Source organism: Phyllostomus hastatus, unplaced genomic scaffold (assembly GCF_019186645.2).
Source record: "Phyllostomus hastatus isolate PE091 unplaced genomic scaffold, TTU_PhHast_1.1 phas_scaffold_60, whole genome shotgun sequence".
In the NCBI taxonomy this organism is placed as follows: domain Eukaryota; kingdom Metazoa; phylum Chordata; class Mammalia; order Chiroptera; family Phyllostomidae; genus Phyllostomus; species Phyllostomus hastatus.
In genome coordinates this window covers 2,077,701-2,093,773 of record NW_025334038.1, presented here as the reverse complement: position 1 = coordinate 2,093,773, position 16,073 = coordinate 2,077,701, and the positions used below count along the sequence as shown (strand labels likewise).

The window sequence follows — 16,073 nt, the reverse complement described above, 5'->3', positions numbered from 1 at the left end:
ATGTTTCCTGACTGGAAACCAAACTGGCAACCTTTCATTCGCAGGCCGGCACTCAATCCACTGATCCACACCAGCCAGGGCTTTTTTTTTTTTTAGATATTTTTACTTACTGATTTTGGTTCCTTTTCTCTTCTTTTTCCTTTCTTTAATTTTTGTTTTTAGAGACAGGGAAGGGAGGTAGAAAGAGAAGGGGGGAAACATCAATGTGTGGTTGCTTTTTGCACACCCCCTACTGAGGACCTGGCTCACAACCCAAGCATGTGCCCTGTCTGGGAATCAAACCAACAATCCTTTGTTTTGCAGGCGGGCACTCAGTCCACTGAGTCACACCAGCTAGAGCTGGTTGCTTTTCTCTGGTATATTGTTTTCATCAAATGTGGGAAGTTTTCAGCCATTATTTCTTCAAATTATCTTTTTGTTCTTTTCTCTCCTTTTCTTCTGAGACTCCCATTATATATATATTGCTACACCTGATGTTGTCCTACAAGTATTCAAGTCTTGATTCATTTTTATTCACTATTTTTCTTTCTGTAGCTCAGACTACATAATTTCACTTGACCTATATTAAAGTCATTTATTCTCCTGCCTGCTGCTCCAAATCTGCAGTTGTGTTTTCCTAGTTAATTTTTATTTCGGTTATGTGTATTTCAGTTTCAGGATTTGTTTGGTTCTTTTTTATAATTTTTCTGTTTATTGATATTCTCTTACTTGTGGAGACATTTTTGTCATACCTTTCCCTTACATCTTTAGTTCCTGAACGTATCTAAAATATCTGATTTAAAGTCTGCATTGTTTGGAGAAGTACCATTTTCTTGGCTGCACCAACTGGAGTAGAGCTTCCACAAAACTGAACTTGAGACAATGGGGAAGGAGAGCAAATTGTGGCCCAAATGACTTGGCTCTTGAAAATTAGAAGATTTTCTTGAATAAATGTTTCTCCACTTGATGTGTGCCTCTTCATGATTTTTAAAAAATAATTGTCACCAGCTAAATCTTTGTTTTGCTGGGGAGAGGGTACTCAAACCACCTTCTAGAAGTACAACTTCTGATGAAGCAATAAGTACATTTTAATAGTATATATTACATTGTATAGTTTTTTAATATATTTTATTGATTATGCTATTACAGTTGTCCCATTTCCCCCCTTCACTCCTCTCCACCCTTTATACCCCTTCCCACCCACATTCCCTCCTTGAGTTCATGTCCATGTGTCATACATATAGGTTCTTTGGCTTCTACATTTCCCATACTACTATTCTTACCCTCCCCCTGTCTATTTTCTACCTACCATCTATGCTACTTATTCTCTGTACCTTTTCTCCCTCTCTCTCCCACCCACTCCCCTGTTGATAATCCTTCATGTGATCTCCATTTCTGTGATTCTGTTCCTGTTCTAGTTGTTTGCTTAGTTCATTTTTGTCTTTGTTTTAGGTGTGGTTGTTAATAATTGTGAGTTTATTGCCATTTTACTGTACATACTTTTAATCTTCTTTTTCTTAGATAAGTCCCTTTAACATTTCACATCATAAGGGTTTGGTGATGATGAACTCCTTTAACTTGACCTTATCTGGGAAGCACTTTATCTGTCTTTCTATTCTAAATGAAAGCTTTGCTGGATAGAGCAATCTTGGATGTAGCTCCTTGCCTTTCATGACTTGGAGTACTTCTTTCCAGCCCCTTCTTGCCTGCAAGTTCTCTTTTGAGAAATCAGCTAACAGTCTTATGGAAACTCCTTTGTAGGTAATTACCTCCTTATCTCTTGCTGTTTCTAGGATTCTCTCCTTCATTTTAATCTTGGGTAATGTAATGATGATGTGCCTTGGTGTGTTCCTCCTTGGGTCCAACTTCTTTGGGACTCTCTGAGCTTCCTGGACTTCCTGGAAGTGTATTTCTTTTGCCAGATTGGGGAAGTTCTCCATTATTTGTACAAATAACTTTTCCACTTGTTGTGCTTCCTCTTCCCCTTCTGGTAACCCTGTAATTCGGATGTTGGAACGTTTGAAGATGTCCTGGAGGTTCCTAAGCCTCTCCTCATTTTTTTGAATTCTTGTTTCTTCATTCTTTTCTGATTGGATGTTTTTTTCTTCCTTCTGATCCACACCATTGATTTGAGACCCAAGTTTCTTTCCCATCACTATTGGTTCCCTGTGCATTTTCCTTTATTTCACTTAGCATAACCTTCATATTTTCATCTAATTTGTAACATTCAACCAATTCTGTGAGCATTCTGATTACCAGTGTTTTGAACTCTGCATCTGATAGGTTGGCTATCTCTTTGTTGCCTAGTTGTATTTTCTCCTGAGCTTTGATCTGTTCTTCCATTCAGGCCTTTTTTTTTTTTTTTGTCTTGTTGCGCCTGTTATGTAGTGAGGGGCGGAGCCTTAGGTGTTCACCAGGACAGGGTAACCCACATTGGTGGGTTGTGATGCTGTATGTGGGGCAAGGGTCTGAGAGGGAACAATGGCGCCTGCTCTGCTCTCTGCCAGATTTCAGTCACTTCCCCCACTTCCCACAAGCAAATTGGGCCCTTCTGGTGCTGATTCCTGGGTGAGTTGGCTTGTGTACGTTCTAGGACCCTATGGGTCTCTCCAGTGAACTCTCTTGTGAGGCTGGGAGTTTCTTCTACTGCCTCCTCAACCCCCACAGGTGTTTCAACCAGTGGTTTGAGGCTTTATTTCTCAGCCCCAGGGCCCTGGGTTGTGTGGTCAGTCCCACTCCTCAGTTTCCCCTGTTTTATCTGCACGTGAATGTGAGACCACCCAGTCCACCAGCTGCCACCTTGCCAGCCAGCTGCAGCCTTGCGTGCCGTGCCCTGTTCCACAATCCACTGCCTAGGTGGATCCACCAGCCTCGGCCTTGCCGCAAGCCCTCTCCATCCTGGCTGCCTGACTCCACCCCTCCTACCGGTCTGGATGAATGTGTCTTCTTTAACTCCTTGGTTGTTGAACTTTCATACAGTTTGATTTTCTGTCAGTTCTGGTTGTTTCTTGTGTTTTAAATTTTTGTTGTCCTTCTTTTGGTTGTGCGAGGAGGCACAGTGTGTCTACCTATGCCTCCATCTTGGCCAGAAGTCCTGCATTGTATAGTTTTATATAATGTTTCTCAACCTTGATATGTATCAAAGTCTCTTGGAATGCCTGTTAAAGTATCCTATTCAGGACATTTAAATCTATTTCTTTTTAAAATTTGTCTACACTGACTGTGGTCAATCTCGCCTTAGGGTGTCCTATTCAGTTGGTTTTTCACCTAGAAAGCCACTAAAACCAGGTTTTAATTAGTAATTTACCACAAAAGTACTCTGCTTTTTGAAAGGCTATTCCTGAAGTTTCTTTATCTGTTATTATTTTATTTTCCTTGTAGTTATGTATAAGCTATGCTGTTAAGATAATGGAGGAGAAATGTTAGAGGTATTCTGTAGTTTTTCAAAGGGTTTTTTTTTTTTTAGATTTTATTTATTTATTTTTAGAGAAGGAAGGGAGGGAGAAAGAGAGAGAGAAACATCAATGTGCGGTTGCTGGGGGTCATGGCCTGCAACCCAGGGATGTACCATGACTGGGAATCGAACCTGTGACACTTTGGTTTGCAGCCCGCACTCAATCCACTGAGCCCAGCCAGCCAGGGCTAGTTTTTCAAAATTTTTAAAAAGATTTTATCTATTTACATTTAGAAAGAGGCAAAGGGAGGAAGAAAGAGAGGGATAAAAATATCAGTGTGCAAGAGATACATCGATTGGTTACCTCTGTCATGTCCCCAACTGAGCACTTGGCCTGCAACCCATGCATGTGCCTTGATTGGGAATTGAACCAGTGGCCTTTCAGTTCATAGGCCTGCACTCAATCCACTGAGCCATACCAGCCAGGGCAAACAGTTTTTATTGATTTGTTTATTTGTTTAATGGATCATGTCTTGCTTTCCTGATAGGGAAGCTAGGACAAAATATTAGAACTATAACCTGATGAAGTTAGCAGAAATATATAAATGAAGCATTCAAGCAGTGATAACCAGTTGCAAAATTAAGGTTTTTATTTGTAAGTTTGTCTTTTAAAATTTTTTTGAAACAGCACATTTCTGACTAAAAAGTGACTATATAGTCTCTTTCCTAGAATTAAAATTAATTTAATAAGTAATTTTTCAGTCTCTTCTTTAGTAATCCTTTGGCTTTGAAAACACATTAGAAATGGGATATTTAAATGATGATACTTTTATTTTTTTATTAGAATAAACTTTTAGAAATTAAGTGTAGTGGGGGATCCAGTGTTCCTGACTGAACATTATTGAGCACTACTCGTAATGGTGCTTGAGAATCTGAGACTGGCATGAATGCCCTTTCAGTCTTGTCCTTGTAATTCTGTTTTCACGAAAAGTTTTGATACAATGAACCATGGAAAACAGTACTGTTTGAAAGAGCACAACTATTTGGTTTAAAAAAAGCTTCTTGACCTCATACTGTGCCAATTTGAATGACAGGTGATGTTTTTAATCCCCACCCAGTGATATGTTTATTGATTTTAGAGATAGAGGAAGGGTGGCAGGGGAGACATTGATATGAGAGAGAAACAGTGATTGGTTGCCTCTCATACACAGCCTGAAAGGGGAATGAACCCACAACTGAGATACGTGTTTTGACCAGGGATCAAACCCACAACCTTCTGGTGCATAGGATAACATTCCAACCAGCTGAACCACTTGACAAGGGCTGAATAACAACTGTGCAAATTGGCTGATGTTAGTCATGTTCCTTGTACTGTTTTATTTCCTATTTTCTCTGAGTCTTGGCTAATAACAACTATCTTAAGAAGAGGTGATATTTTAAAGGGTAGTTCACATTTTTATACAAGCGTAGCAGGTAGAATTTTACAAACAGAAAAGAGGAGAAGTGGTGGAGGAAATGATAAATAGAGGCAGTTATTGCAGGTAATTCTTTAAAGGGAAAGCTTGGATTATATCAGTAATGATAAGTGTTGCATCCTATTTTCATATTAGTGGAGGTGGAAGAATATGTATAATTGTGAGAAAATAGTACTTTTACATTTCAAAGTGTTTGGAAACAGGGAGCTCTGATCCGGTTAACATCACTCATTAGGGTAATTTTTTCTCATGTTGTTATTCATTTTTTTATCTGTCACCACCTGAAGTTATTTCCAATTTAAAGAAAAGCTCCAGAGAGTAACCCAGTGGATCATGGAATAGTGAGTCTCATTTCTGTACCAAACAGGTTGGATGAGATTTCATTAATATTTGGGATTACTTAAACCAGCATATAATGTACACTGAGAAGAGCAATGTGATTAGTAAAAGGAACTTGTGCCTGACAGATGTGTGTGTGTACATGTGTGTGTGTATTTTTAAGATTTTTATTTATTTTTAGAGAGAGGGTAAGGGAAGGAGAAGGAGAGTGAGAGAAACATCAATTGGTTGCCTCTTGTACGCAACCTGATTGGGGACCAAACCCGTAACGCAGGCCCTGACTGGGAATTGAACCAGTGACCCTTCACTTTGCGGGACAAAACCCAGCCAACTGAGCCACATTGGTCAGGGCCACCTGACAGGTATATGTTTTACATTCGCCTTGCCAACAGATCTACATTAAATATATTTTTAAGGTTTTTTGGGGGGGTCAGTTTTATTTATCACTGTTCTTTGTCCTTTGCTGCTATCAATTCATTTAATCTTTGTGATAGTCTAATGCAAATGAGGAACCCGAGGTTCGGAGAGCAGAGCTAGTGCTGTGGCTTGGATTTGAACCCAATCAATGGTAGTGCAAATTTTGGTGGCTTGATCTGTAATAAAGATGTAGTTAACTAAAAATAACATCAAATGGTTTCATTCCTCATCACCCAACATTTTATAAAGCAAGACCTCTTCTTTCTTGAGTTCTTTCTTAATTGGTTGTCTTTCATTATCAGATAGTTTTTGTTTTGCTTTCCTCTAAGAAAGGTTCTGGATGCTGCATTGAGAGTTAGTTTGTATTTGACAGGCTTTGCCTATTTCCTTTTATTACAGTGACATCTTCGCTGGGTATAATATTCTTGAGTATTGCTATGGAAAAGTCTGTGCCAACCTGGTACTGGCAGTGGTTGGCTTTTAAGTCTTCTTGGGGTACCTGAAATATTCTTTCCTGTTCCTTGCAGGTCAATAATTTAACATTAGGAGCTGAATGTATTTAATTTTATATCTCATTTTTCTGGAATATACTGCTCTCATTAAATTTGTACATTATTTTCTTACTTTCAAAGAACTTTTCAGATGACTTTGAATATATTTTTTGTTGCCTCGTTTGAGTTCTTTACTTCAAAATACTGATTATTCTTAGAAGGTCTAAAGTTAGTATATTTTATTTTTTACTCATTTTATTGTGGTATTATCTCCTCTTTGAGTTCTTATTTTATTGAATTTTTTTTTTAGCTGTTCTGACAGGGGGCTGTTTATTTTGTTGTACTATAGGTTTAGTTTTTTTTTTTTTTTTTAAGTGAGGAGGTGGTGGAAAAGAGTGCAACCTAAATTAAAAGTTTAAAAAAATACTTATAAATCATTTGTAGAGAAGGTATACAGAGAAGTTTCTAACTTTAAGTTTATACTAAGGCCTTTTGAGTTACAAAATGCTGAGCTATTGTTCACACTGGAAAATCTTTAGAGGGTAGGAACATATAAAAGAAATGACAGGTAAGTTTATGTGGATGTTTGTGCTTACTGCCTTGAATTTAAGGCATCATTTGTGCTGCTATCTTTATTTTTTCATCTTTTGACATATATTGTTTAATGAATAAACAAGATTAGCAGAACATCTAAAACACATTTAGTACATCTAAAGTAAAATTAAAATACAATTAAAGCATAATTAAAATATATGGAAATATGAAGTAAGCAGACTATAGAAAAGCAAGTATGTGCCTATAAGAGGAAATTATCTCATTTTTCTCATTGTTTTCTGATCATCTTATATTCTTAGTTTTAAACAACAGTAATTTTTTTATTTGAAACAAAATTAATGTATTTTAAAATAAAAGCTGCTTTTCATTGTCATCTGACCATGTGAAGCCCTATATATGGTTTTTAATAGATTTTTCCCTCCTTACATTTTTTACAGTAATACTTCAACTCAAAGTAATGGCTCCCAACAGGTAAGACTTCTTAATATTAAGTTTCTGAAGCACTAGAATATTGTAGTTAATCATGACAAAAACTGGTATTACTTGAATTTTCATAGTGGTATAACTGGGAAACTTCTGTATATTTTTTTTATCTCTTGGGTGATATATAATATTAAAGCATTTGTTTACATTGTATTTGCTCACTATGTTTCATTGTCATGTTCTTTTCATTGGTAAAGAGATCTTTTATCTAGGCAAAAGAGATGATTTTTATAATTTGTGTCCAAAGGCTTGGGGTGTGAGATCTACTCTGCTTGTGACTCCTTCCATTCCCTCTGGTCCTATGCTGGTGGAGATAGAGAATCTTCCAAGGAGCCCTGGAACAGACCAACACGACAGGAAATGGTTTGTTAACTCCTTAAACCAAAATAAAATACTGCTTGCTTATTCATATACTAAATGCCCAGCTATAATCATAGAGTACTTTAAATATGATTGAAAGCAAATTATTCATATTTGTAAGCTGAAAAGAGTCATATTAAGCAGTTATTGGGATGAGGAAAAAAAAAGAGATACAGATGAAGCAGCTCCGGAGTACAGCTGTCCAAATGACAAATGTCAGATAGCTCTCCTTATTTTGTTTAGCATGGTCTGGGAATAGTCGGGGTTGGGACTCTCTGTTAAAAAAATATTTCAGTGATAGTCAGTAAAACCTTTTCCCAGATCCATAAGGAAAATATTCTTGTTACCTGTTATTCGTACAATATGGTGCTACTGCTTTGGATGTGTTTTCTTCTTTAAAGACTGAAGATAAAGCCAAAAGGAAACATGATCATAGTCCAATAAAACAAAGTGTAAAATACTCTGCTTGAGGGATGGAGAGGGAATCTGATGACAGGGAAGAGATTTCATTTGTTTAGGTTTCCAAGTTTTTTGTTTTTGTTTTTAGACTAATAGTAAGTGTACAAATATGGATACTTTGTGGCTTATTGGGGTTAATCAGTGGGTTGATTCTTTCCCAATTATGGCTTTGGGGGGCTCCTTGGGAATTATGTGATTGAGTGGTTATGTTAATTGCACCATCTGCTCAAGTTTTGCATCTATTTATGAAATGAACTTTAATAATTCATCGCATTTTTCTTTTTTTTCTTGCTCTTAGTTTGTTTACTACCTGAAATCTAATGACTTTCTGTGGTGATCTCAAGGTTTTGGTCAGCTTTCTGTGCAACCAGTTCTTCTCCATGGTGGTGGGTCAACAGTGGTTGGTGATCATTTTCAGTCTTTCCTATGTAATTGTGTTTCACTGTTATTTTGGCTTAACTAATTGCAAGGCGCTTTGCTCTTGATGGTTGGTCATGTTTTTACTTCAGTTCCAGATAACTTGTTTAGTTTCTGAAATTGAGGAGATCCACCCTATTTTTCTTTCTCTTTTTTTTTCTCTTGAGAGTATGGTGTGTATATTTGGGGTGGGGGGAATCCGTGCGTGTGCATGTAGGCACAACATACTTAAAGTATGAACAGTGAGGCTTCTAAATGTCAAATTTTAGTCTTTATTGTTTTAAGCCATTAAAAGTTTCTTCAGTTTCTTACTGAAAACACAGCTCCAGTAAGCAGTCATATTTTTTTTGTTTATCTCCTTGATGTTACCACCAAGTCTATTGGCAAGGAAACATAGTACCGAGACTTCAAATATAAAAGAACTCCTGTGAATAGGTGCTTACCTTTTATATTAATATGGAACAAGAGTCTGTGGTTTGTTTGCATCCTGTATTATGACACTAAATCTTTATTGAGTTTTCCAGCCTCTGTGGATACATATTTAAATCTGTTTAATTTGATTTGTTAGGCATTACTTAGTTCCTTTGATGCAGCCTTTAAAGAAAGAATACTGAATTTGAGAGTATTGACTTAAAAGGAAAATGAAACATTTGGAGCTCTGTGTCCTTTCTTCATGTAATTGTGCTGAGACCTCCCTTGCTGAAAAGGAGTAAAATGGTGACCTTCAAAACCTGAAGAGCCTCAGAGTATGTCAACAGTAGCATGGAACAGAATGCAGAGCCAACATGTCTTGGAGTTAATGGATTCCCCAGCCTTAATTTAAAATACATTCTGCATTTCATTCTTTGTTTCTGCATGTTTTGATTCTTATTAATACTTTTAAGTGAATATAAAAGTCCTCTTTTAGAAAGTGAAACATTAATAAAATTTTGAAATGCTCCCTAGGTTTGAGCAGTTGGGCACAATAATGGACTATTCTGTTCCTGGCAGATAAACTTTTAACTAATTTAATCTAAACCTACTCCCTGTTTTCTTTCTAATATCTTTTAAATGGCACCATTGTTTCAGTGAATGATTTAGTGTATCAGTAACTTAGAATTGTCTAATAAGTATCAACTTTAAGAAAGGGGTTTTTTTTTTTACCCCTTAAGTCATTTATAAAATCAAAAACAAAACTGAATAGTATTTAGGAAAATCTTGTATTTATTGGGGAAAGCATAAACCTAATTTAATGTCCTAAATTTTCAGTGACCCTATTTTGAGGGTCATGAATTATTATATGGGTTAGATCTGATGAAGAAATTGTATTTCAGTTGCAGGAAAGATTATTTTATTGTAAAAAAGACTTCCAAGTTTGTTCCGAGAAATTCTTTTAGCCAGTTCTTTTCAGTTTCCCCAAGGAAAAATAGTGAATTCATGTTTTGATTGAGTTAGAAAAATACTGTATTTAAATATCCTTAGACATCTTTTATAATTGAAATGATTTTTTGTCATTATCTTAAATATGTGCTGCCTTTTTTTTTTTGCCATATTATAATACCTCAATTTTCTCAACCTTACTAAATGTTTTCTTTCTACTGGAGGACTCTGATAATTTCTAACCAGGAATTGTTTGTATGTGTGTTTCACTCTCATAGTTCTATAGACCTCTTCTGTAGCATTGTGGTTAAAAGGCATCTAATACAGTTACTAAGCTACTCTTGGAGGGGGCTTACAATCTCATCACATTATCTATACTTGTTGAATTTAATTCTGAGCTCCTGTGAAACTTGATTATAGAAGGAACAGTGGTTCTTTATTGTAATTAGGAACTGATATAAAAGGAATTGATATAAAATTAGATGGCCTCTGAGGATAGACTTTTTAAAAAATGCTCATTCTGAATTTTGTTTCTTGGATTTCAGTTTTTTGAAATCACTTAATGTGGGGAATAATTCTTAAAATTGTTTTTTTTATATGTGCCTTTGTCCTTAAGTAAAATTGTCCTATCAGATATTTGAATTGTTAGATTATAATATTTTTTCTTCTCATTAGAACCTCAAACAATATTTCTGCCTTGATTTTGGTAGCAACATCAGGGACAGATAAAGAGTGTCTTGCTGTCTGTGAAATTTCTTCTTTATTTAATTCACTTAACAGACTGATTACCTATACATATTTTCATGTAGACATTTTCCGTACATGTAAATTTGTGCGATTTCCCTACCTTTGTTATTACTGAATGAATGTACTTGCATGGAGATGTCATTAACCGCTTGTAGCAGTGGTGCATGCCACTTTCTCCTTTATTACCTCTTACACACCAATTTTCTCCTTTTCCTATTGACTAACTGTGCTCCCCTCCCACTCCCCAACCATCCAGGCTCTCTGCTGCCAGTGACTGCAGTCAACGTGGTGGAAACCAGTGGAACACAAGGGCCTTGTCCCCATCCCAGCCTGTACATAGAAACTACACAGACTTTGTCCATGAGCACAGTGTGAAGAATGCAGGAGTCCATCATGATGTTCATTTTCCCAGCCATGCAGCCATGACTGATATATGAGTGTTAAGCCTCTTAAGCATTGGGACTCTTTGTCATGAAAATTAATGGTATATGTTCTCTAGTGTTTATAAAGGATTGATCACTTTAAGAGAATTTAGGAGAAGTTATTTTAGATTGAGCCACAAGTTGTATGATGGTTTTAATAATTGAATTCTGTGAAAGGGAAAAGGATATGAAGAAGCTACATGCTATCTTAACATGCTACATGATAATAACATACGTTTTGTGTGAAAGGGTATGTATATCATTGTGATTTCGGAAAGGTTTTTCAAGATTTTAACATGTTAATGCATACCTTCTCTTGGTCACCTATGTGTGATGTGTTTGTAAATAAGCTGCCCATTTTCACCCTGCCCTGTGCTATCCAAATAGATTGAGGTTAAAAGAATTGGACACTCACAAGGTAGCATGTCCTGGCACAATACAGCACTCTTAGTGATAATGTTTTTATGGTGGCCCATGCCTTAATTTCAGTTAAGTACCTGAGATTTTATACTTTTAATTACTATAATGTTTCATTAAAACACTTATTTTTTTAATAAACAAGTATTTTAACTTACCAAAAGTCCTAGAAATCACAGTAATGTGACTCATGTAGAGAGAGAAATCTGAATGGTTACTTTTGCATAATTCACTAGTTAACCATTGGTTAACTGAATGGTTCCATTACCAGTGAATGGTTGTACAAATGGAAAATGTATTTACTTTTGTCTTTCCAATGTTTTTTTTACATCTCATGCATCTGATAGATTTCCCAGGTTTGCAACAGCCTCATAATCTGGCCCTGTACAACCTTTAGAATAAAATTCTGAAGCCAAAACTACATCACTTTTAAATGGATTGTATATGTTACTGTTTTTAGTACTTTATGAACTCCAAAATGTAATTATCCAAGCTCTTTGGTGTAATTCATAGAGCCAAATTAATGGGGAAAAGCACATTTCTGATATAATAGGAATTGATATAAGGGAAGTATTTCTTTTGATTTTTTTACAGTTTTTAAAAATTTTAACAGTTTTCTAATTTTTGAACTATATGTAAAGTAATTTGGAGATATAATTTGAGAATTCATAACACTTCAAGGTAATGAAGCTTCATTATAAACAGCTCAACCAGATTATTATCCTGCTCACCAACAGCCTTACCACTCTCTGCTAGGTAAAGATAAAAGTTTCAAAGGGCTTTATTAGTGGATTGTTGGTTGCAAATATAACTTGTTAATGGAAGACATAAGTTAGCAGAACTAAATATTTATAGGCAGGTTTTCATCATTTATGTAAGGCATGGATGGTCAAGGCATTCTTTAGTGCATCCTTTAAAATAAACAGATCCATATCTTAAATAGCCCAGCTCCCTACCACATAAGTCTATCCTTGTTTAATGTACTTAAAAATGGCCACTGCCCTGGCTGCTGTGGCTCAGTTGATTAGAGTATCATCCCATAAACCAAAAAGTCATGGGTTTGATACCTGGTCAGTACACATGCCTAGGTTGCAGGTTTGGTCCCTGGTTGAGGCCCATACAAAAGGCAACTGATTGATGTTTCTCTCTCACATTCTTTTCTCTCCCTCTCTCTTTCCTTCCCTTCCCCTCTCTCTAAAATCAATAAGCGTATGCACAGGTGAGGATTTTTAAAAAAAATGGTCACTAATGTATATCCCTTTTGGTTATTTTAGACTTTACATAGCTTAGGCTACAATTGTCAAGTATTATTGATGGTGGTATATTTTTTAAAAGAAAGGAATTTGAGCAATAACATTTTAAACATAGAAACCCTGTTTTGTGCCATTCAAGAAAAGACTTCATGGGTGTGAATATGATTAAGAACCTACCATTTCTATAATAGAAATGAAAGAGGGATAATAATAGCAAAGCTTTTTTGGTCTTTTAGAAAGTCTCAAGGCTTGACTTCTTTCACTTTAAAATTAATCTTGAAATATGAAGTGCAGTCTCATAGGATTCTTAGCAGAATCCTCACTTTGGGAAACACGAGAGGATTGTAAATTGAAGAGTGAGATCTTCAGTTTATATTGAAAGTGGTCGATATCTATACTTATAATTGGAGTTAATACTGTTACATTTAAGTGATTGAAAAATCACATCATGATTTTTCTTTCTTTGAAAACCTTATTACATAATAGTTCATTTGTAATTCCTGGTAATAGAAACTGGGTTGGAGAGGTGATGGAGAGAGAAGGCAGCAAAGGAGGTGGGGGTAAGTGAAAGGATAAGACTGGGTAGTAGTAGAATCAAATTTGTATGTATTACAGAAATTTCCACATGCTCTGAATTTTATATCATATATTGTGAATACTTCTCCTTACTGATATTTTCAAGATTGATATTTATGTTTCTAGAGCCATGAAAAATAGGTAGCTCAACCTAAATTAAATATATAGTCATCAGTCCTGGCTGGTGTGGCTCAGTAGATTGAGCTCCGGCCCACAAACCAAAAGGTCACTGGTTTGACTCCTAATCAGGACACATGCTTGGGTTTCAGGCCAGGTCCCCAGTAGCGGGGGCAGGCCAGAGGCAACCACACATTGATGTTTCCCCTCCCTCTCTCTTTTACCTTCTCTCTAAAAATAAATAAATAAAGTCTTTTAAATGAAAAATAAAAATAAATATATGGTCATTGACCTATTTGTACTCTATTTTATTGTGCTCAAAAGGCCAGTGATCATGCATCCTAGATTAGGGAACTGATATCACTATCCTTTTGACCAGAGGAAGCCATCACCACCACAACTTCAGGATCATGTGATTCAACTTCCACGCCTTGGCTAATTTTATTTAACATAATTAATTTTCATATCTTAAATTAGGTTATGTTTCAACCTAATGGTTATTGAAAGGAAAACTTACAGAAACACAGCAAAGCTAGTGACCTTCACACTTTCACACATGAAAAATAAACAAGCTTATAAAAAAGATCATTGTTTCTTTTGCTACTAAAAACACTTCAACAGCATTACCTATTTATTTTTGATAATCTAACCCTTCTGACCTTGATAGGGTAATTATAGATGTGCTTTTAAATGAATTTACAGAGAAAAACTATTTGTCCTATCATGTATATGTGTATATCTTAAAAAGCAGCTAGTATACAAACATTCTAAGATTATACCAGTATAATTCAAATCATTGTTTTTGAAGGACGGGGCTTTTAATTTATTTAAATTGTTGATCCAGAAAATGTTACACATTTGGGTGAACTTTATTGGTAAAATTGTTCGTGGTGTAATAGGTGCCATATAAATATGTCAAGATGTAAAACAAGTGTCTCCTGAATAGAGGACGGGGAGGCAGCTTGTTTCGTAGGATAAAACAATTAGCTGAACCTTAATTAAGGTAGTTTCTCTAATTTACTAGATATTTGCATATTTACTTGGTTAGTATGCTAATAATTATTTTGCTTATCAACTTTGCTTTGTCACTGTTATATGTCCTGATACGTCATGCATTTCATCTTTCTGTCTTGCCAAAACAGGAAAAAAGATGAAGGGGGTAAGGAATGGAGGAGTATGGTATCTTTGGGTTTCAGGAGGAAAAAGGTTGTGGAGACAATTGGCTTCACAAGCATAAGAAGATTAATTCTGAACTTTGAGCCATTTAACTTCTATATATATTCACAGACTAAACTAAAGAAGTTGAGAAATGATTGATCTGCATTAGTGCAGCATCTTTTGATGGTAGAAGTGGTAATCCTTTGAACCATAGTACTTTATCTGTTTTGGTTGGGACATAATCTTAATTTCTAAAACATAGTTATTGCTTTGAAAGGCCATTATTTTTTGTCTTAGGCTTTGAATATTGGGTTTGAAAATAATTTCAAGTTCTTTTTATCCTTTGTATGTAGGGCTTGCAATATACATGGATTTGCAAAAACAAGATCATCTTGCAGCATTAACACTTAGTCTTTTCACCACCCCAAACTTCCTATATTTTAATATAAATTACACCACAATTTAATAACAATTATTCCTTGCTTCTGGAATTGTGAATGCTTGCATATGAGATGCTTTTACATAAGAGAGAGAATTTGAAGGTGCTTTAGAGTTGGGGAAACCTCTGTCTCAGTCCCTCTCTGTCTCATATATAAAATGCGTTTTGTCATATCCTTTCTAGATATGGTGAGTCCTGTGAATTTGTAGTATTTTTCCTCAGCTCCCTTTTTTTTGAAGATCATGAAAACTTCTCATCCCTCTGTTTATATATTGGGTTGTCCAAAAAGTTCATGTGGTTTTCATTTGTAAATGGGTTGTATTAGCGCTTAGTTGTCTTGAACTTCATTTGAGACAATTTTTTTAGATTGTGTTGTGACAGCTGTCATACCAGCGTACATTAAAAACAAACTGATCAAGGCCCTGGCTGGCGTAGCTCAGTGGATTGAGCGCGGGCTGCGAACCAAAGTGTCGCAGGTTCCATTCCCAGTCAGGGTACATGTCTGGGTTGCAGGCCATGACCTCAGCAACCGCACATTGATGTTTCTCTCTCTCTCTCTTTCTCCCTCCCTTCCCTCTCTAAAAATAAATAAATAAAATCTTAAAAAAAAAAAAAACAGAAACAAAAACAAACTGATCAGACTTCGGGCCAAGATGGAGGCATAGGTAGACACACTGTGCATCCTTTCACAACCAAAAGAAGGACAACAACAAATTTAAAAACAAAACAAGCAGAACTGACAGAAAATCGAACTGTAAGGAAGTCCGACAGCCAAGGAGTTAAAGAAGAAAAATTCATTGACTTGGGGCAAGGCAATGGCTTGCAGACTGGGCATTCCCACATTCAAGTGCAGATAAACTGGGAGGAACAACTAGGGAACAAAATAGATCACACAACTCAGGGTTCCAGTGTGGGGAAAACAGCCTCAAAGTCTCTGGCTGAAAACTTCTCTGGGGGTTGAACCGGCAGCGGGAGAAACTCTCAGCCTCACAGGAGAGACCCACAGGGTCCTAGAATGTACACAAGCCCACACACTGGGAATCCACACCAGAAGGGCCCAATTTGATTGTGGGTAGTGGGGGAAGTGACTGGAAACTAGCAGAGAACAGAGCAAGTGGCACTATTCCTTTTCGAACCCCTCCCACACATACAGTGTCACAACACAGCCACCTGGGTTGCTGTGGTGAACACCTAAGGCTCCACCCCTTACTATGTA

General features: G+C 36.3%; 1 protein-coding gene across 4 annotated transcripts in view; it reads left to right on the top strand.

Moving 5' to 3' along the window:
• Window positions 1–16,073, top strand: part of EPB41L5 (erythrocyte membrane protein band 4.1 like 5) — a 175,142-nt gene that overhangs the window by 58,767 nt on the left and 100,302 nt on the right. For 3 of the 4 annotated variants that reach the window (XM_045825863.1, XM_045825862.1, XM_045825861.1), the window contains exons 15-16: window positions 7,088–7,121; window positions 7,381–7,496. In XM_045825863.1, coding sequence (XP_045681819.1) covers window positions 7,088–7,121; window positions 7,381–7,496 — 150 coding nt within the window. Of the gene's footprint in view, window positions 1–7,087; window positions 7,122–7,380; window positions 7,497–10,731; window positions 11,749–16,073 lie in introns of those variants that run through there. The other variant, XM_045825864.1, reaches the window with a different exon arrangement.